The sequence below is a fragment of the Ictidomys tridecemlineatus genome, chromosome 4 (assembly GCF_052094955.1).
Source record: "Ictidomys tridecemlineatus isolate mIctTri1 chromosome 4, mIctTri1.hap1, whole genome shotgun sequence".
Classification (NCBI taxonomy): domain Eukaryota; kingdom Metazoa; phylum Chordata; class Mammalia; order Rodentia; family Sciuridae; genus Ictidomys; species Ictidomys tridecemlineatus.
The window spans coordinates 44845223-44865972 of NC_135480.1; the positions used below are offsets into that span (position 1 = coordinate 44845223).

Here is a 20750-nt window from a genome sequence, read left to right on the forward strand (position 1 = left end):
AAATGGGTGAACCTAGATTCCCAGATACATGTTTTGCTTCTTTAATTTGCTCCTTTCCTCCTCCTTATCCCCTAAATGAAGATTTCCCTCAAGTTTCTGTCTTTGACTAATGCTCTCTCTGTCATCTCTTTGTGGGGATTGTCAACCACAACAATGACTTCAATTCTTATTTCAGATGACTCCTATATTTGCAATTTTAACCCTGGCATCTTACTTGAAATTTTGCCTCTTAATTTCAACTTCCTGCTGGATATTTCCCTCCAGGTGTCCCATAAATTAGGCCAATGTTGTACAATTTCACATGGCACTATTCACATAAGAATGAAATGGGGTGTACAATGTGGCAGCCTTGCCAAGTATTTCAAATTTGACAGGTTCAGAGAGGAATGTAGAAGCACTGGGATGCCATACCCTATTAGCTTCCTCTCCAAGTGATCTAATTTCCAGTGATAGTATATTAAGGATCATACTTCAGTTGGTTTTCCAGGTTTAATCCGCTACTTTAAAAACTCTGCCTTTTTATACATCAATAGTCAAATTGTTTACCATTTAACATGTTTTACTTCAAAATATTACCAGATTTTAATCCTTTTAAGACTTCAAAAGAAATCATAAAATTTTTTTTTAAATGTAGGATGCTGAGGTGTGAAGATCTTAAATTTGAGGCCAGCATGGGCAACTTAGCAAGACCCTTGTCTCAAAGTAAACAAAAACAAAACTTTAAAAACTGTATTTAATTTCCCTATATTATACAAGGAAATAGAATTTATAAGAGTAATTTATGATATTTCAGATCTTTACTTATACATTTTGATAGCTGACAACCTATATGTATACCTTTGATAGTAAGTAGATGTTAACTAATCTGAAACCATTTGAAATGTTGATTAGCTAGTTTATAGTTAGTCTACTTGATTGCAAGACATCTATCGTAAGTAAATCATAATACCAATGGCAAATTATGCATATTGTATCTGGTTATTTTCATACAACTCTGATCATAGTGATGATTCATAGTTACCAAATTTTAAGTAATGGTATTAAAATCACTTTGTGACTAAAATGAATGTTAAAGGCACAACACTATAATTCACAACTTCAGAACAATGGAAATATTCAATACTGGACTTCAGTTCTTCTAACCTCTGGATATATGATATTTGGTAAACCAGGAATCCTGAGAATTTTCTTGAATTTTAAATATGTCTTTGAACCATCTAGGATTATGTTAACAGTTACACAATTATGAGACCTGAGCTGAACTGCAAGTTTGGTTCACAATCTTTATCAGTGAGTTATTCTTCTCAAAGACATAGTATCCTCTTGAATTTTTTGAATAAAGCTGAAAAGCTGGTCATCATAATGCCTACATTTCTTAATCCTTATATTTTGTCATTTGGAATTGTTTATAAGTAGCAATGACCCACTAAAATGTGCACAATTATTCTTATTTTAAGTTGTCTTCCAAAAAAATGGAAAAAGAAAGAAAATCCTGGAATTCTCTAAATGAATATATAATAAGTCCATTTATTAATTTATAGAAGTGGATATATTAACTGTGGTCTATTTGAGTCTAGTCTTTGTCTTACCATGTAATATACACTTATAATTTTCAAGTTTGCTATTAAACTGGATAACAAACACAAAATTCATGTTGTCAAAAGGGTTTTATTTTGCATGTCAAACATACATTAGAAACTGATTTAAATTTATATTAACAATTTCCTTAAGTTTAAAAACTCCATCATAAGGCTGTGGTTGTGGCTCAGTACTAGAGTGCTTGCCTCATGTGTGAGGCACTGGGTTCGATTCTCAGCACCATATATAAATAAATGAATAAAGGTCCATCATCATCTAAAAATATTTGAAAAAAAACCCCACTCCATCATAGTGTTATCCTTCTTAAAAAAACCTATGGCTAGGGGCTGGGATTATAGCTCAGTGGTGGAGTGCTTGCCTAGCATGTGTGAGGCACTGGGTTTGATTCTCAGCATTGCATATAAATAAATAAAATAAAGGTCCATGGACAACTAAAAAAATATTTTAAAAAAACCTTGGCTATGAGATATAATAGAAGCCAAGCACACCTGGAACCCTGTAACTACCTTCCAGAATTCTTGGAAGAGTCTTGATCTCATGTTTCTCATCTGAAAGATAAACTGAATCTACTAAACTAAATCTACTGCATTGGGTTACAGGAGAAATCATGTTATGAGAGAACTTTGTAAAAAGAAACTTTATTGTCTACATATAAAGAATCACCATAATACATAATACATAATCACTCTTCTAATCAGAGATTCCTCCATAGTTTCTGTGTGATTTTATCTTCTCCAGAGGATTAACTTTTGCTTCTAGCAGGCAGTACAGGTATTATTATGGCATGGGATGATCTTAGTTCAGTTAGGGATGGAGTAATGAGAAGCTGAGCTTGGGTCTCTGTGAGGTTGGTCAATTTCCAGTTTACTTCTGCTCTCAAGGTGTAGTCCTTTAGGGATTCCAAATGAAAGCTATGAATGTGTACTAGGGCTGCACTTCTTTGGGGACCTGAACTTCTACTTTTTTCCCCTTCCTTGCTCTCACCCTTCCTTCCCCTCAGCTCTGAAAATTACTAAAATTACTGCTTAGTTTCTCAGCTGCTGCCTTCAGCCCAGATTCTTGGCCTCCAAGACATTGCTTGCTAATTAGCAAGTGCTTCCAGGAGAAAAGTAGTGCCAAATATAATCTCTCAGCTTCCAGATCATGGCCCTTCAAGTTCCTGCTGCTTTGATAGCTCTCCAATGACTTGAAACAGATTTTAAAAATATTTTCTGCCAGCTTTTCTAGTTGTTTTTGGTGAGAAAAAAATTGATTAGCAGTTAGCTGATCTTCTTGTATCAAAAGAAGAAATGTGAGCTGGGAACGCCATCATTTACCTTCTTTGTGCATTTTCTCAATTACAAAATAATTATCCCAACAATACTCATATTAGTATTATTGGGAGGATCAAGTAAAATTATAAAATGGAAAAAAAAATTTCTAACCCATATTGTTCAGAAATATAATCTGTGTGAGCCCAAGGATTTTTACTTTCCTCTTAGGGGAGATGAGCCATCTGAAAGTGATTCTATCAAAGAGTGAAATCTATTCCTGTTCAAGAACTGCAACCCAACCATGCTGCACCTGGGAAGAACTCCCTAGGGGCATGTACATAGTTGAAGTAGTTGCTACATCTCAACATTTCTAAGAAACTGTAGTAAGGTATATAACATTACTGTAGATTAGGTAAGTATTGATGCATGTACATTCATAAAGTTAGAAAATAAATATACTCTCCTAGACTCTGTTAAAAACTGATTTGGGGCTGGGGCTGTAGCTCAGTGGTGGAGTACTTGCCTGGCACACACGCACTTATGAGGCACTGGGTTCAATCCTCAGTGCCACATAAAAAATAAATAAATAAAGGTATTGTGTCCATCTACAACTAAATATATATATATTTTTAAAAAACTGTTTTTTTTTAGGTTGTTCTTCTTTGCATCTTTGGTGAAGTTTCAGGTCACTGCCTCCACTTTGTTGCTCACATGCAGATTAAAAAAAAAAATTCCTTAGCTCCTTCCCCCCAATGCCCTTTTACATGCACACACTTTCATATTTTAAAAGTCCAGTCCTGTGTAAAAATTTAAAACATCAAATGTTAAGGTTAAATCCTTTTTTTCTTTCTCCAGAATTGAAAAAAGAATTCATTAGTTTCTTTTCTTCCTTGATCCTTCTTCCCCACTCAGTAGGATGCCTCAGACTCCTCCAGGATTGGAGAATAGTAGTGCGGTGGAGGATTAAGGAATAGAAAAGTTCTTTTAGGCCTGATGCTGTACTAGAGCTTTCTGTACTTGGTGAGTATTTAATGCTGACTCGCTCTCTTGAGGGTGTTTTGGAAGACAAAACATCTCCATGTGGGTAAATGTTATCTCTCTGACAGGACTACTGAATCCATTCCCATCAGCCACTGGGAAGCTAGTGGTTAATTCTCCTATGGGTGTCATTTCACATCTCTGGAAATTTCCTTAGACTTAGTCTGAACCAGTTTGTTCATACGAAACCAGATGCACAGGAGATACTCAGATGTTCTTTTTTGTTTTGTGTTGGAGATGAGGGTCTCACTATGTTGCCCAGGCTGGATGAACTCCTGGGTTGAAGTGATCTTCTGGCCTCACCTTCCCAAGTAGGTGGGACTGCAGGTGTGCATCTGGTTTTGTATCCTGAGTAACTCTGTATGTGAAAGACCTCCAGAAGGCATCAGTTTCTTATTGCTCAGCTATCAGAGCTGTTATTGACCACAACACACTGGGTTTCTCAGCATGAACTAAACAGCAGCCAGCCCAATCTGCAGGAATACACATCAGACTTTCTTAGTTCTGCTGAAGTAACTTTCCTTGGACATGAGATGGGTGGGACTCACATCACATTGATAACTGTGGCCCGAGGGTCTTATTAGACTACTCTCCTCCCCAAACTTTCTTAGACTGGAAGTCACACACTGGTTTCTAGACACCTGTTTTATAAGTTCTGCTTTGGCTATCTTCCACCTCACTTTATAAATGCAGAAGTAATTGGCACTTATTGCCTTAGGGACTCAGTCAAAGCCAAGAGAGGAAGGGTCCAACTTTTACATTTCTGAAAGTAACACCCCCCTCCCCAACAAACATGGCATATAGTTTCTACACATCTGCTGAGGGCCATTACCAAGTAGGAATGACGCATCGAAATTTCCTTGCCAAGTGTACCCCATGCTGCTTAGAGGACATTTGAAGGGACATTGCATGCATGCTTTAATAAGGTGACCTTGCTCAAGGACCAAGGCGGATCCGGGTTTATAGCTGATCAGGTTTGAGGAAGTAACCGGCTCCTTGAGTTTAAGGTGTTGCCAGTTTAAGATAATGGGTTTTAGGGAAGTTAGAGGTTGAAGATTATTGCTGGGATTAGGGTGTTCCTGTTGCTTGTTCCCGTTGAGTTCTCGTGAGATTAAAATGGGATTTGGAGATAGCCTCGTGGAGTAGGTGAATTGTGGGGGCAGACAGAGAACGCCATTGCCCCTGGACCTGTGTGGAGGCGGTGTGAGAGCGGGAATAAAGAATTGCTGTTTGAACCTACAAAGGTGTGTGGTGGCTCGTGATTCTGGTGCCAAGCCGAGACTTTGGCATTTGGCACACATCAAGGTCAAGAGAATGACACCACATTGCCTCTCTAAAGTCTTATTACCATCACTGATGTTCTCAAGATTCCACAGGCTGGAATGGTAAAGGCTTGAGGTGGTAGAAACCTTAAGGAGTGGAGAGTGAAAAATCAGGAAAGGCCTGGGGAGAAGCTCATCTCTGAAACACTTCCCCATGGGCTCCCAGCCACAGGGTGGTAAGGGCTGGAGGCCTGTGTTAGCAGAGGGTCAAGGGTTACCGAATGTGACCCCATTTGTTCCCAGATCCTAATCCCATATTCCTAATATGTACTGGCACATTTTCCTTCAGGAAAATTTTACTTATTTAACTTCCACAAGCAGTATGACGGTGTTTCATAAAAGTCATTTTATATGAAAAATCTTTATTGGAGGAAAATTATCTGTTATTAACCATCAGAATTAGGGTAGGCCATGCACAAGCAAAGAGGGTGGGAGGTTGCCTGCAGGAATAGATGCCAACCAGCCTCAATTCAGCTGCGAGGTGAGAGTCCTCCGCTCTGTTCCGGGAATCAAGGGAAAGAACAACGCAGGACACCACACTCGGCTACCAAAAATCTTCCTTCGGCTTTGCAAATGCACAAAAAAGCAGGGCACCACAGTTCAGCGATCACACAATCCCGGCCCAGACACCCCTTTGGGTTGTGTGGGATTCCGAGGAGCTAAAAGTGGAGCAGCTTTGCCAACTGATGAGCGTAGTGCAACTGTATGGAATTATTACCACGTATAGAGGATGAGAGGGCGGGAGAGACAAATGGCAGGCACCCCAGAAGCCAGGGGCGGGGGAATGGCTTCGAGGAACCTCCTGGGTGGCCGGGCCTGGCTGGGTCTGGTTGGTCCGCGACTGGTCTCTTGGGGCGAGCGAAACTACCACAGGTCCCGCTCCCCGGCCCCGCCCAGCCCCACCGCGTCGACAGCCCCGCCCCCGCGCGGGGTCTCCGCAGCGTCAATCCTCCTCTGCGCCAGCCCCTCCCGGAAGCGCCGGCGGAGCGTGCCGGCATGGAGCGCGAGCCGTGCGCCGCCTCGGAGGCCGCCCCCGCCGCGCCAGCGCTCTTCGCTTGGGTACGTGACTCCGCCCCCGGGCTTGGGGCGGCCCTAGGGGCTCTTAGGCCTGCTAGGTGGGGGTGTCCGCGTGGGCGGCAGAGGGAAGAAGGGTCGGGGGCCGAGACAGGATTGGAGGATTCTGGGCTGGGTTTGAGGAGGCACGGGAGCGAAGGGTCTTAACGGGGCGATTTAGGGGCCTGCTAGTTGTGGTGTCGGGACGTGAGGGGCTGAGGCGCTGAGGGAGGAACCTGTCTCCAGGTCTGGGGGTCTGTTCTTCCCAGGGCCTCCCACCCACTGGGTGGTAAGGGCTGGAGGCCTGTGTCAGCAGAGGGGCAAGAGTTACTGAATGTGACCCTGGCCATGAGAGCTCCTGGGATGCCTGCGTGGAGGCCCGGGTGGAGAGAGGATCGCCCCGTCTCAGAGCCCACGGGGCCACCTGTGCCGCCCATCTCGGGTTGCCTGGAGGATGGAGGGCCTTCCTTACCGCCACCATAGCTGGCGAGAGCATCTTTTGGATGTGAGGCCCGTGGTGTCTGGCAGCACGCTAGGCGCAGACCCTGCTTATTTGCGGATACCCTGCTGCGACCACAACTTGTCAGTATTGGAGGCCAGGGAGACTGGGCAGGTGTTGGCTTGATGCGAGCCTTAGTGAGACCTATCTTATGTGTGTCTGAGGATGCTTTGTGCACGGAAGCGTGTGGCATGCATGCATGCATGGGAGCAAAGCAAATGTTGAGTCTCGTGGTTCTTGCGAGTACGCATTACGATTGTAATGGCAGGTACAATTTCCTAATATTAATCTCCTTGGCTACAGTGTGAGGGGAGGCAGTGAGACTGTGAAGTGCCCCTCTTGGTGCCTGGCACCTTGCAGGTCCTCAGCATATATTTGTTGATTAAAAAAGTGAATGAATGATAGGGCTGGGGTTGTGGCTCAGCTTGCCTATCACGTGTGAGGCCCTAGGTTTGATCCTGGGTTAAAAAAAAAAAAGATGAATGAATGAGTTCCTGTGTGGCAACCACATGTGCTGGTTGTGAAAGATTCCAACTCTTATATTGGGGAGGATATAAACACACATACAACACATGTGTTGGTATTGAAATCAGCATTTATTGACTGATTTAAAAAATAATTATCAGTCCATGCCTGGCACTTGTTGAATTTAAGGCTGCAGTGTGGCAGAAGGGAGAGGGTGGTGTGGCCTGTATGGCTGACTCTCTGAGGTAGCACTTGAGCTGGGGATGGAGATGCTGTTTCTGGCTTTTTCACATCAGGAAACTGATGTCTGTGGACAGGAAATATCTGATAGAAAAAGCTTTTCAAATATGTTCTTGATTGTACTGAAATAGAAATATTGTTGAAATTCACCTAGCTCCTGTATTTGGAGGGCTGATGGTCTGTTCTTCCTATTTTGAAATCTTTGTGTGCATGTATTAGTTTCCTTAGGCTACAATAACAAAATATCCTATACTAGGGGGGTTTAATAGAAATTTATTTTCTCACAGTTCTGGAGGTTTCAAGTCAAAGATCAAGATGTCAGCAGTTTAGGTTTCTTGTAAGGTCTAATGTGGCTTTTTCTTTGTGAGCATCACTGGTGTCTCTTACAAGACCAATCATATTGGGTTCAGGCTCCATCTTTATGATCTCATTATTTAACCTTATTAACCTCTGAAAAGATACTGCCTCCAAATATAGTCATATTCTGAGGTATTAGAGACTAGGGCTTCAACATAAGAGTTTTGGGGATCACAGTTCAGTCCATTACAAGGGGATTTACTTTAGGGGTGTGTGTGTGTGAGAGAGAGAGAAAGACGACAGTGGGGTGTGTTTGGAATGTAAGGGATACAAGCAAAGATGGAATTAAATTTTCCTTCATCTTGTTTTAGCTTGGGTTTAGGGTATCTTGCTACATTTTACAAAAATTGGTACCATAATTCGGAACCCCAGAATGCTCATGTCTCACTTTTCTCATGTTCAACAGCCTGCAAGTCTGGTTATGGGACAGGCATGGAGATCTGGGGCTGACTGAGTCGTGTGCATTATACTTCTTATTGTGCCTTTGATCTGACCTTTCCTAGGTGGGGACTTATAGAGCCTTACATTCACTCACCATATAAATAATGTACATCTTCTCTAGGCCAGCACAGTTTCAGATACAGGGCAAATATTGTGGAAAACAAAGTTCTGCATCATAGAATTTACTTTTTAGTGGAGAAGGTAGACAGAAAACAAGTAAACATATGCTATACTGTCAAGGAGTGATATGAAGAAAAACAAAGCAAAAAAAGGTGGTAAAGTGCTATTTTAGATAGGGTTATATAGTTGACCCCTCCCCCCTGCCTCCTTTTTTCCCCCCTTATAGACAAGAGTAGGGTCTAGTGAAAGGAATGTGGAATCTAACCTATTGCCTACTCAGGTGTATAACTATGGAAAGTTACTTAAGCTTCCTGAGTCTTAGTTTCTTTATTTGTAAAACCTGAGTGATAGTATCCTTCTCCTTAGTTGCTGTGAGTGTTAAAGGTGAATGCCCAGTATGAAGAGTATTCATTGTTTGGAATTTGTATTGCCCCTGTGCTCCTGCCATGTCTTATTCTTGCATCCTGTAGTCCTTGCAGCCCAGGATCTCTATGAAGATTTTGTTTTATGTTTCGCATGCATTATTTTAAGTCACTTTTCTTTGTTTAGGTGAATTCAAAAACAATATATTTAGAAACTTTTGCTATCCCATCTCCAGGAAGAAGCAATGTAGAATAAATAAGTAGAAAAATATTATAAGAATTTCTGAAATCTTTTTTTTTTTTTTTTTTTGGTACTGGGGATTAAACTGAGGGGCAAGGTACTCGACCACTGAGCCACATCCCCAGCCCTATTTTGTATTTTATTTAGAGACAGGGTCTCACTGAGTTGCTTAAATTTTGCTGAGGCGATCTTCCTGCCTTAGCCTCCCAAGCTGCTGGGATTACAGGCATGTGCCACTGTGCCCAGCCTGAAATCTTAATATGATTTTCCCTGTAGGTCCATGATCCCTTATCTTTAATTCTGAAAACCCAAAACTTATTGGACATAGGCTATTTATAGGCTGCAAAAATATTACTGTTTTGGTTATGGAATGTTGCCTTAGAACTTTGTAGCAGGATATATATTATATATATATATATATATATATATATATATATATATACACACACACACACACACACACACCCCATCTTGCTTTTAAAACCTGTAAAATTTTTTTCTGAAGTATATTTACTGCAAGGGTTTCAGATTAGGGATTATGGAATTTTATTGTGTTATAACAACAATAGACATGGCCTACTAAGGGAAGCTCTGTTCCCTCATAGGAATCTTACCATGTGAATCTTGGGGTCACAAACATTGTACTTGGAAAAACCCCTGGAGATCACTGTCAGCCTTTTTCATTGGACAAATGAAATAATGACACACCTTGCACAAAATCCTTAGCTAACTTTGATTACAGAAAGTTGTTGCCAGTTTTCCAGTGAAGTTGGGGGGAGAAACATCAAGAACTAGTTCCAGAGTATTTTCTGCCCAGTTTGTTCTCGTCTCCCCCTCATTTTTCTTTCTCTAGCTTCCTTAGGTAATTAGCTTTTATCATAAATAAAGTCTATGCTGTCTCCCAAAAGCAATACAGGGGTGTTGGGGCATTGGAAGGGAAAGGTGAATATTATCATTGGGTAAGTTGTGGATGCAAAGTATCCCTCTTGAAACTGTTTCCTGAGGCGAGTGTTGCCATCTTAATGAGGGTTGCATATAAGAACCCACATTTTAAGAATTAGTGAGCTGTTAACCGTTGTAGGCTCTGAGAGGATGTCAGAGTGAGGAAGATTGGGACAGGTAAATAGACATTGACAATATGGTTTTTATATTTTTTCATCCTTGGCTTATTTTATCCTTAGGGTGCAAATAGCTATGGCCAACTTGGCCTTGGCCATAAGGAGGATGTGCTTTTGCCCCAGCAACTGAATGACTTCTGTAAACCTGAGTGTGTCAGGAGGATCACAGGAGGAGGGGGCCACTCTGCAATTGTCACAGGTGATTTCCTTCAAAAGTAGATAGCTACTCTTTCTTAGGACATTTTCCCCTAGGCTGTTATGTTGCCATCTTTCAGCCTTATGTATTTTGCAGAGAACATTTTTCTGAAAGAGCCACGTAACCATTGGAGAATCCTAGGTGGTTAGAGCTAGAAGAACTTCAGAGATCTTATGGGCCACCCCAGATCCACCACGTTATACAAATGAAGTTCAGGGAGGAATACTGCTTAAAGTCACAAGGCTAATTAGTGGTAGAGTTGCAACATGTATCATATTTTATGCCATATGTTATTATTTAACTTTCACATGAATGAGAAATCTTTGCGGTTAGATTGAATATTCCTTGAGAGCAAGGATCTTGCTAGATTTCACAGTATTTAGGATAGTACTTACTGAGTACTATATGTGTTACAGTATTTCAGAGGAGGGCATTTGCAGCTGGTTCAGAATATGACCTTGGAATCAAACTACCTGGGTTCAAGTCCAGGTTCTATGATGGATTAGCTGTGTGGCCTTAGGCAGATAATCTTTCTGAGCCTTGGTCTCCTCATCTGTTATGGGGGGATAACAGTGGTGGATGAAGAAATTTGGTGAATTAACAGGGCTACATTATAACTTTCATGGATCTTTGGCACTTTGTTTTCATGGACCCTTTTCTCTATAAAGAAATATTGAAAATTACATCTTATAAAAATATATTTTACAATGGTATTTATGTAAAGGTTAATATAATCCAGACTGGATTTTGTATTACATATGTATTACTATTATATAATTTGTCTTCGTTTTCAAACAATTTGAAATTAAATCATTCTTATGGACTTCTGAAAGTATTGTGGACCCCAGATACTATATCTAAAGGATGAATTGACTTCACACATAAAGTTCTTAGAACAGTCCCTAGTACATTCTAACTATTAAATGAACATTGACCTTCTTGTTATAGTTGCTGCTGCATTTTGAGATTGATTGGCCTCTGCTCCAGGACTTGGAGTTTCCATTTAGATATTAGATTTGAGATCCTGGACCCTATGTCATTTGTCTTCAGAACATGCATGGGTTATTAACATTAACTTGGGTGAGAAAAAATTATTTATCTTTGACTTCAAATAGCGAATCCCCTTTGCTCACTTTGGTAGTTGTGATTTCTCCTGTGTATAATAGCACCAAACCTTTATTTTGCAGATGGAGGAGGCCTTTTTGTTTGTGGCCTGAACAAAGATGGGCAGCTGGGACTTGGTCACACAGAGGATGTTCTGTATTTTACCCTCTGCAAATCCCTTCTTGGATGTCCTATCCAACAGGTGGCCTGTGGCTGGGATTTTACTATTATACTCACAGGTAAGTTCACACCTAGATAAATTGTTATCACTATAAAGACTTTGAAAATTTTGGATTGGAACCACCATTTGACCCAGCTATCCCACTCCTCGGTTTATACCCTAAGGACTTAAAATCAGCATACTACAGTAATTCAGCTACATCAATGTTTATACCAGCTCAATTCACAATAGCTAAACTATGGAACCAACCTAGGTGTCCTTCAATAGATGAATGGATAAAGAATATGTGGTATAATGGAATATTACTCAGCTTTAAAGAAGAATGAAATTATGGCAGTAAATGGATAGAGTTAGAGAATATCATGCTAAGTGAAATAAGCCAATCCCCCAAAACCAAAGGCTGAATGTTTTCTTTAATATGCAGATGCTAATTAACAATAAGGGGGGCAGGGAACTAGAGAAGAATAGAGGTACCTTAGATTCGGTAGAGGGAAATGAAGGGCGGGAAGAGGAGGGAATGTGGGGGTAGGAAGGATAGTAGAACGAACAGACATTACTTCACATATATATGTGACTGTATGACCAATGTGATTCTATAACATGTACACTCAGAAAAATGAGAAATTATATCCCATCTGTGTGTGATATATCAAAGTGTATAAATGCATTCTACTGTCACGTATAACTAAAAGAAACAAAAAATTTGGGTGAGAATAGCAAGGTCGTGGTGACTGGTGATAAAATGAAAACCTCTTTACTCAAATATTCTCTCTGGTTGCCCTGGAAAATTGCAGAGTACTTTTACAAAGAGAGTTTCAATGGTAAAAGAGTCTGGAATTGGACTGAAAAACTTTGCAAAAGTCTGGGAATGGACTAGATCGCCTTTGGTGGCCACTTCCTGACCCAGAAGTTCTTGGTAGTTGTGTGCCTGGGCTAACTGGTCAGGAGTGCCAGTTAAGGGTTATCATGGGGGAATATGCTGGGGAAGTATGAGGAAGTGGAGATTGTCACAGCAGTGATGGCAGCTTTTTCCCACCATGGGATTTACACACACACACACACACACACACACACACACACACACACACACAGATATGGTTGGACAGAACTTTTGGTTTTTGAAGCTAGATGACAATAGAATGTAGAGGGGTTTGGTCAAAGGGTAATAGATAATGTTCATGGGAGCAGCTGGTAATAGTTACTTTGTCAGTTGACTTCTCTGAAACAGTTTTGACTTCTTTGTTCAGCTTTGCCCTTTCTAGCTGGACATACTGGATTCAAAGGACCATCTATAGTTTCTGACCATTGTCATAGTCTTCTGGCACAAACATCTTCTGACCATGTCACTCTTCTGCCCTTGTAGAGGGTCACTTGCATAGTATAAATCCCAAGCTTTTTTAGCACATGGTCTTCTATAACTGTTCCCTACTTACCTCTGTTGCCTTGTCTCTCATTCTGCACAATTCCTATGCTTTTATTTCTAGGAATACCAACAAATGCATGCTTTTCTTTCTGTTTGGAACAGGTGCACTAGTCTTTCTGATGAACTTATTCCATCTTTTATGACCTGCTGCTCTGGTGTCACCATTTCTGTTCTGTAGAGGGGTTCCATAATATGTGTTGCATTTGACAGTATTTATTAGAATCTAAATAGAACGCTGGGGATGTGACTCAGTGGCAAGTGCTTGCCTACTATGGAAGAGGCCCTGGGTTTGATCAGCAACATACACATCACATATGCATCCTTATATATGTAGAATTTTGAGTAGTAGTTATCATTTGCTGCTGTTTATGAAGTGCTTATTGTGTGACTGTGTCTGTGTTGTAGGAGTTGATAGATAACACTGTTTCCTGCTCACATTTGGAACCAGTTGTGAGAAAGGCATATGGCAATCAGAGTGGGAGATCTATCAGCTTTTTACTCATCGGGCTCTGGTGGGAGATAGGCTTAATTAGGAGTACAAGTGGTTCTCATACTCCTCTGGTTCAGACTTATTTTCCCACTTCCAATTCTAGGCCTTTCCTACAGGGGAAACCCTTACTGTATGTCAGTCTAGAATGTCTGAGAGGAAGGGGCTAACCCACACATGTCCTGTCTCTTCTCCCAAACTCACCAATTGGTTAGGTGACCTTTTGTACCTAGGAAGCAGTGATTATGGGGAAGGGCCAGGAGAAAGGTCTGGAATAATAATTGTTATAGTCAGCTTTTGTATTGTTGTGACCAGAATACCTGACAAGAACAACTTGGAAAAGTTTATTTGGAGCTTGCAGTTTCAGGGGTTTCAGTTCATAGATGGCCAATTCCATTGCCTTGGGCCTAAGGTGAGGCAGCACATCATGGGGGAAGGGCCCAGTGGAGGAAAAGTGCTCAACTCATGGTGGGATCAGAAAGCAGAGAGAGAGAGAGAGAGAGAGAGAGAGAGAGAGAGAGAGAGACAGACAGACAGACAGACAGACAGACAGACAGACAGACATGTGTGGGGGTTGGGTGGGAAGGGGATAGGGAAGATATATCCTCCCAGGGAATGCCACCAGTGACTCACCTCCTTTAGCCATGCTCACCTGCCTACATTTACCACCCAGTCATTCAAACTAGAATGACTGATTAGGTCACACCTCATAATTGAATCATTTTACCTCTGAGTATTCCTGCATTAACAGGAGATTTTGAGGGTCACCTCATATCCAAACCATAACATTCTGGCCTATGGCCCCAAAAGTTCAGGTCCATCTCGCAATGTAAAATGCGTTTAATTCATCTCCAGTAGTTCCATAGTCTTAACAGTTTTAACATTACCCAAAAGTCCAAGTCCAAAATCTTATCTGAGATTCAAGGCAAACTGCTGGCTGTGAGCCTGTGTAAAAATCAAAAGCAGGTTTTGTCCAATACACAGTGGCACAGAATAAACGGTTCCATTTCAAAAGGGAGGAATAGAGGCATAGAAGGAAGGAATGAGGCCAGAGCAAGACTGAAACCCAGCTGGACAAACTAGTCCCATAACCCTGCCAGTAACTCTGCATACAGCCTCCAGGACACAAGGCTGTGTTATGTGCTCTCCAGAGGACTTTGGCAGTTCTTGCTTTGCCAGTTGTAGCACACATGGGCTCTCTTTTAGCCTGGCTTTCTCTACAACCAGTGGCTTTTCTTGACAGTCCATGTTACTGACTTCTCTTAATTCTTGAGGTCGCCTTTCCAGCTTTGACTTCACCTTCACAGCTTCACACATCATCCTCTCAGGATCGATGCATAGGGACCGTGACTCTACTGCACTTTACCTGTCCTCTCAGGCTTTCCTTTGAAATGTTGGTGGAAGCCTTCATGACCCCTTAACTCAAGCATCCTGTATTCCTGTAGAACCAGCACCATGTGGATAATGCCAGGGTCTGGCAATACCTGGGCCCCCTGGTGTCATGGCTGCTGTGGCCTTTGAGTACTTGTGTATCTCAGCATGGTGAAACAACTTGTAGGCCCCCCTGTGCAATCAGGATACTACCATTTTCTCTTTGCAAAGGACGTTTCCTTTCTAGACCCTTGAACCTGTAATGGGTATGGTCTTGCAAATTCTTGAGATACCCTACCCTCAAAGCATCTTTCCTATGGTCTCTGTGTGAAGTACTTACCATCTCTTTAGGGGCTATAATCTCTTCAAAAGCACACCTTCCTTGACCTTAGCTTTACATGCACTTTTTGGGCCAAACTGCAAATTTTAAAAATTCTTTGGTTGTTTTCTGCTCCCAATTCTCACTGTAAACTTGGCTAAATGCTGCCAGCAATATCTATGCCATGGACTGAATACTGTGTTGCCTTGGAATTTATTCTGCCAGATTAATCAGTCTGTCACTTTTAAATTCAGGCTCACACAAAGTCTCAGGACACGGGTTCTTTATCAGAATATAACACGAGTGGGATCTAGTCCAATTTCTGAGAGAGTCCTCATTTCTCTCTGAAACCTAATGAACACAGTCCATGTTCCTATTGGGATTCTGAGATCCTACAAGAATCACCCATTAAGCTCTGCTTATAATCTAAAAATTCCCAGCTTTCATCTTTTTTTTTTTTTTTTTTGGGGGGGTGGGTATCGAGGATTGAACTCAGTGTGGTTCTTAACCACTGAATCACACTCCCAACCCTGTTTTGTTTTTTGTTTAGAGACAGAGTCTCATTGAATTGCTTAGTACCTTGCCATTGCTGAGGCTGGCTTTGAACTTGCTATCCTCTTGCCTCAGCCTCTTGAGCTCTGGGATTATAGGTGTGCACCACCGGGTCCAGCTCATCTTTTAAAAAAAATTGGTTTTTTTTTTTTCAGTTTTTGATAGACCTTTATTTTGTTTATTTATATGCGGTTCTGAGAATTGAATCTAGTGCCTCACAAGTGCTAGGCAAGCACTCTACCATTGAGCCACAATTCCAGCCCCAGCTTGCATCTCTAAGCTTCAAAATTTCTCCTGCAAACCAGCTCCAGAGGCTTTTGAACCACATGGTCATGTTAGTCATAGCAATGATCTCACTTCTTGGTACTGATTTTATATCACTGTTGTGAGAAACACACTCACCTGTCCAAACCCAGAGAATGGATTGAGAGACAAGAGGTATAGAGAAAACAAGGCTTTTAATGACAGTCTTTCAAAATTAGGTCTGTGTGAGAAAGCACACCCAGAGCTATTACAATCAGCATTTTATTCCATAGTGTGCAATGCCCCTCCCCCAGTTCCTCATTGGTTGAGTACTAAGGGGTGTACAGTCTTCCTGAATGTTGCCTGTTGGGTTATTTAAAGAAATGTACCTTTAGTTGTCTCCACTTCCCTTTGTTCTATTGTGGTAGGAAGGCCTTTTTGGGTTGAATGTATCTTGGCACATACATAATTTATCTTTGTGGGTTAGGCCCCTTCCCCCTACTTCCTGTTTGTGAGGGGGAAGGAGCTGTGAATTTGTCCTACTCTGGTTAACTGCTTTTAACTTTCCACTCTGCTCTCCCCTCTAGCTGCTTTTCTTTCATCTCAAGTAATTTTATATTTAAGGCTAAATATTGTATTCTGAAAATGGGCAATTAGACTTTCTATTCTGTGACCAAAATACTTGAAAATAATAACTTAGAGGAGGAAAAGCTTATTTTGGGTTAATGGTTTGAGAGATCTCAGTTCCTAGTCAGCTGACTTCATTGCCCTGGGCCTAAGGCAAGGCAGTGCATCATGGGTGCCAGGCCCAGTAGAAGAAAACTGCTTGGCTCAGGATGGGATCAGGAAACAGAGAGAAAGAGGGGGGTATGGAGGGAGAGGGAGAGGAAAGGACCCACAAGGAACATACCTCCTTCCACGGAATGCCCCCAGTGACTTGTCTCCTCTAGTCTTGCCTGTCTGCCTACAGTTACCACACAGTCATTCAAACTAGGATGGACTGATTAAGTTACAGCTTTCATAATTAAATCATTTAACCTCTGAATTTTCCTGTATTAACAGGAGATTTTGGTGGATATCTCATATTTAAACCATGACAGTGATGGAAATGCTGTCACATGGAAACCTGAAAAATAGGGAATAGGTACCTTCTCATTCTAGTACTAGGTGCTAGCCTGTGTTCTGCACAGATAATTTGCCATTAATGACAGAGTGTAATAATAATCTATGTAGAACACTTTGCCCAGTGCCGCGTACTTTCACTCCTAGATTAATAATAGCAGGGAATTGGTTCTGAATGTACTGAAGCTTGGCATCTCTATGTTTTTTCATGCTTTTGCATTTCTTACACTTTAGTATTCACCCATTGTTCACATGTCTCACTTTATAGATTTGCAATTTATTTATTTGTATTTTTGCAGAAAATGGTCAAGTTCTATCATGTGGATCCAATTCCTTTGGCCAGTTAGGAGTCCCTCATGGGCCTCGAAGATGTGTGGTTCCCCAGGCCATAGAGGTGAGGATATCTAATATTGCTTGTGTCCTGTTAAAGTGTTTCCAGTCTATTACAGTTATCCTTACCCATAGAAAATCCATGGAGTAGCAGAATTTGAGCTGAAAATAAGTATTTATGGGAAAAAATTAGTTTGGGGGGAATTGATGTTATGAGCAAAAAACCCACACCTCTGGTTAATCCTTATATACATTATAAAGTTTTATAAACCAAAATAATAAAGTTAATATACCCCATAAGGATAATAATGACATTTTAAAATTCCAAGATTAGTAATAATGGGAATTATGTGAGAGAGAGGTTCAAGATAAAAATGACTTGCCTAGAGACATTAAGCTAAGCATTATAGGCTAGTGCTATCCAATAGAAATATAATGTTAACCCCATATGTAATTTAAAAATTTATAGTAGCTTTGTTTAAAAAAGTAAACAAAATTAATTTTTAAATAATAGCTTTATTGAGCTATAATACATATATCATAAAATTTACCCTTTTAAGATGTAGAATTCAGTGGTTTTTAGTGTATTCTAGATATGAGCAGCTGTTGCCATAATATAATAATTTTAGAACATTTTCATCACCATCTAAAGAAACTACTCAGTAGCAGTCACTTTCCATTTTTCTGTCCCCCCAGTCCCTAGCGACTAATAATCTATTTTTATATGCATTTGTCTGTTTTGGTTGTTTCACATAAGTGTAATTGTACCATATTTGACCTTTTGTGTCTAGCTTCTTTCTGTTCATGTGATGTTTTCAAGTTTTATCCATGTTGCAGCATGCAGGTGAAATTAACTTTAATTACTTTGAAACTAATCCAGTGCATCCAAGTTATTATCATTTCAGTGTGTCACCAATATAAAATTTATACTTGAGATATTGTATACTCTTTATTTTGAACTAAGCCTATGAACTTTGGTGTATATTTTTTATTTAGAGTATGTCTCAGTTTAGTCTAATCACATTTCAAGTGTTCATTGCCTACATGTAGCTAGTGACTTATATATCAGATAGTACAGTGTGAAACAGGCTCTTCTCTCTCTCTCTTTTTTTAACCTTTGTTTTTAATCTGGCTGGAGATTGAACCCACAGGTGCTTAATCATTGAGCCTCATCCTAAGCCCTTTTTATTTTTTATTTTGAGACAGGGTCTGACTAAGTTACTTAGAGCCTTGTTTAGTTGCTGAGGCTGGCCTGAAACTTGAGATCCTTCTACCTCAGCCTCCCAAGCTTCTGGGATTACTGGCATGTGCCACCAAACCTGGCTGAAACAGAGCTCTTGACCCTAGTTCAGAGCTCTTTTCACTGCCTCAAACTTAAAATGTACACTTTTGTGAAGTTTATATTTTATGTGATCACAAGATAAATATGGTATTTTTAAAGAAATATGCTGAAAACTAAAATAAGTTCACCACCCAAGCTATTTAAGAGTGGAAAATCTCTTTTCTTTGGAGAGAGTTTAGTCCTGCTCCTATCATCGTGCTGAATTGAGTTTGATCTGAGATGTGTTATTTGGGGGTAATAGTTCCCATAGTATGCATACAAGTCTAGGCTCTATATTCCCTGCTGTGGGAAATGTTATAGCTCCCAATTGCAAGTAGATGGCCTTGTAAGAACCTACATATAAGTCATAATTAATTTAGTTTAATTATAATTAATATAATTAAAGAGGACAGAGGAACAATGGTTAAAATATATTGGAGGACAGAAAGAAAAATTAAAAGGAAGGTATATTCAAGTTTTATCAGCAGGAAGATTTGCTCTTCTCCAAGGCTAATGTGATTGGGAACTCCACTTAAATAGTAAAGTCTCCAGAATAAAGAAGGCCAGAGCTTTGTCCTCTATGCTGATCAGACTGCTTCTGGGTGTTGTATTCTGTGTGGATTTGATGCTTAGGTAGTGGGCACAGAGGTATATAAGACTCAGGTTCTGCCCTTGAGGTCCCCAAAGAAATACATTATGGACTTTAAATAAACAAATGTGATTAAAGCTTCTTGTGGTAAGTGATTGATGCATTTACAATTCCTTTAAGAGAAAGAAATAGAGCCAACCAAATCATATTTATAGGAGAGAAACCAGGAGGGAGAGAGAATTTGAAGCTCAATGATAGCTGGTGGAACTGGGGATATTTTGCCTAAAGAAGATATCTACATTAGTTATTCATTGTTACATAGCAAATTACCCCCAAACCCAGCACCCTAAAACAATAATCATTATTCCATTGTTTTGAGAGTCAGGAATCAAGGAACCACCAGCTGGTTTTTCTCGAGGTGTCAGTCAATATCAGCTGGTGTATACACGGTCTCTGAAGGAGAAACTGGCTGGCAAACCCATTTCTAGCTGTCTCATAGGGCTGTTGGCAGGAGGCTTCAGTTCCAGCCATGTGGGCCTCTCTAAAAGACTATTCAGACATGGTAGGGAGGCTTCTCCCAAGAGTGATTTGAGAGCTGGAGATGCCAGGCAGGAAGTCTCCCTGCCTTTTATCACTTCATCTCTGAGTCACTTATCTCTTCCTTATTCTTTTTATTAGAAGTGTGTCACTAAGTCCAGCCCACACAGGGGAGGGGAATTAAGCTCTACATCTTGAAGTGAGTAGTATCAAAGAATTTGAGGACCTATTTTTAAAACCACCACAAGATGTCTTAGAGAGGACATGACAACTGCCTTCAAATATTTGGAAAGCATTGTCAGAAGCTACAGGCAGATAGATTTGGCTCCACTGAAAGAGAGAAATGAAACTCTGCAGAGATGGAACAGGCACCTGGGGAGGTTGTGAGCCCTGTGTCACTGGAGGTTGGTGTTGGGCAGGGGTTGGATGACCACCTGCTGGAGGAGTTTCTAGCATTGGAGAGGGATTGGACTAAATCAGAAGTGGGAAAACTAGAACATAGCTGTGCCCATTCATTTTTGTATATTCTATAGCTGTTTTCATTATAGTATCAGAGCAGAATTGTGCAACAGGAACCATGTGACCTGTAAAGTCTAAAATATATACTATCTAGTCCTTTTAGGAAACATTTACTAATCCCTGGACTGGATGACCTTGAAGGTCTCTCCCAGCCCTATGAGGCATTGTGACATATTTTTAAAGTGTTTTTTTCTTTTAAGGATAAATATAGAAGTATTTATGGGTAGAATTGTTGGCAGAAGGCTAACGCAGCCAGACACATATTGAAGACCATACTGCATTGTATTTGGGTATAAAATACATACAATTCTGTAGATGGATGATCTAAGTCCTTTTCTTTGTTTTGAC

The 20750-nt window shown here is 40.7% G+C and overlaps 1 protein-coding gene across 1 annotated transcript in view; it reads left to right on the forward strand.

Moving 5' to 3' along the window:
* The first annotated feature begins 6115 nt into the window (after positions 1–6115).
* The window catches only part of Sergef (secretion regulating guanine nucleotide exchange factor), a 224265-nt gene continuing 209630 nt past the window's right edge, over positions 6116–20750 (forward strand). The window contains 4 exon segments of the mRNA XM_005326752.4: positions 6116–6271; positions 10172–10307; positions 11492–11647; positions 17406–17500. Of these exon segments, the coding sequence (XP_005326809.2) occupies positions 6209–6271; positions 10172–10307; positions 11492–11647; positions 17406–17500 (450 nt within the window). The 5' untranslated portion in view covers positions 6116–6208.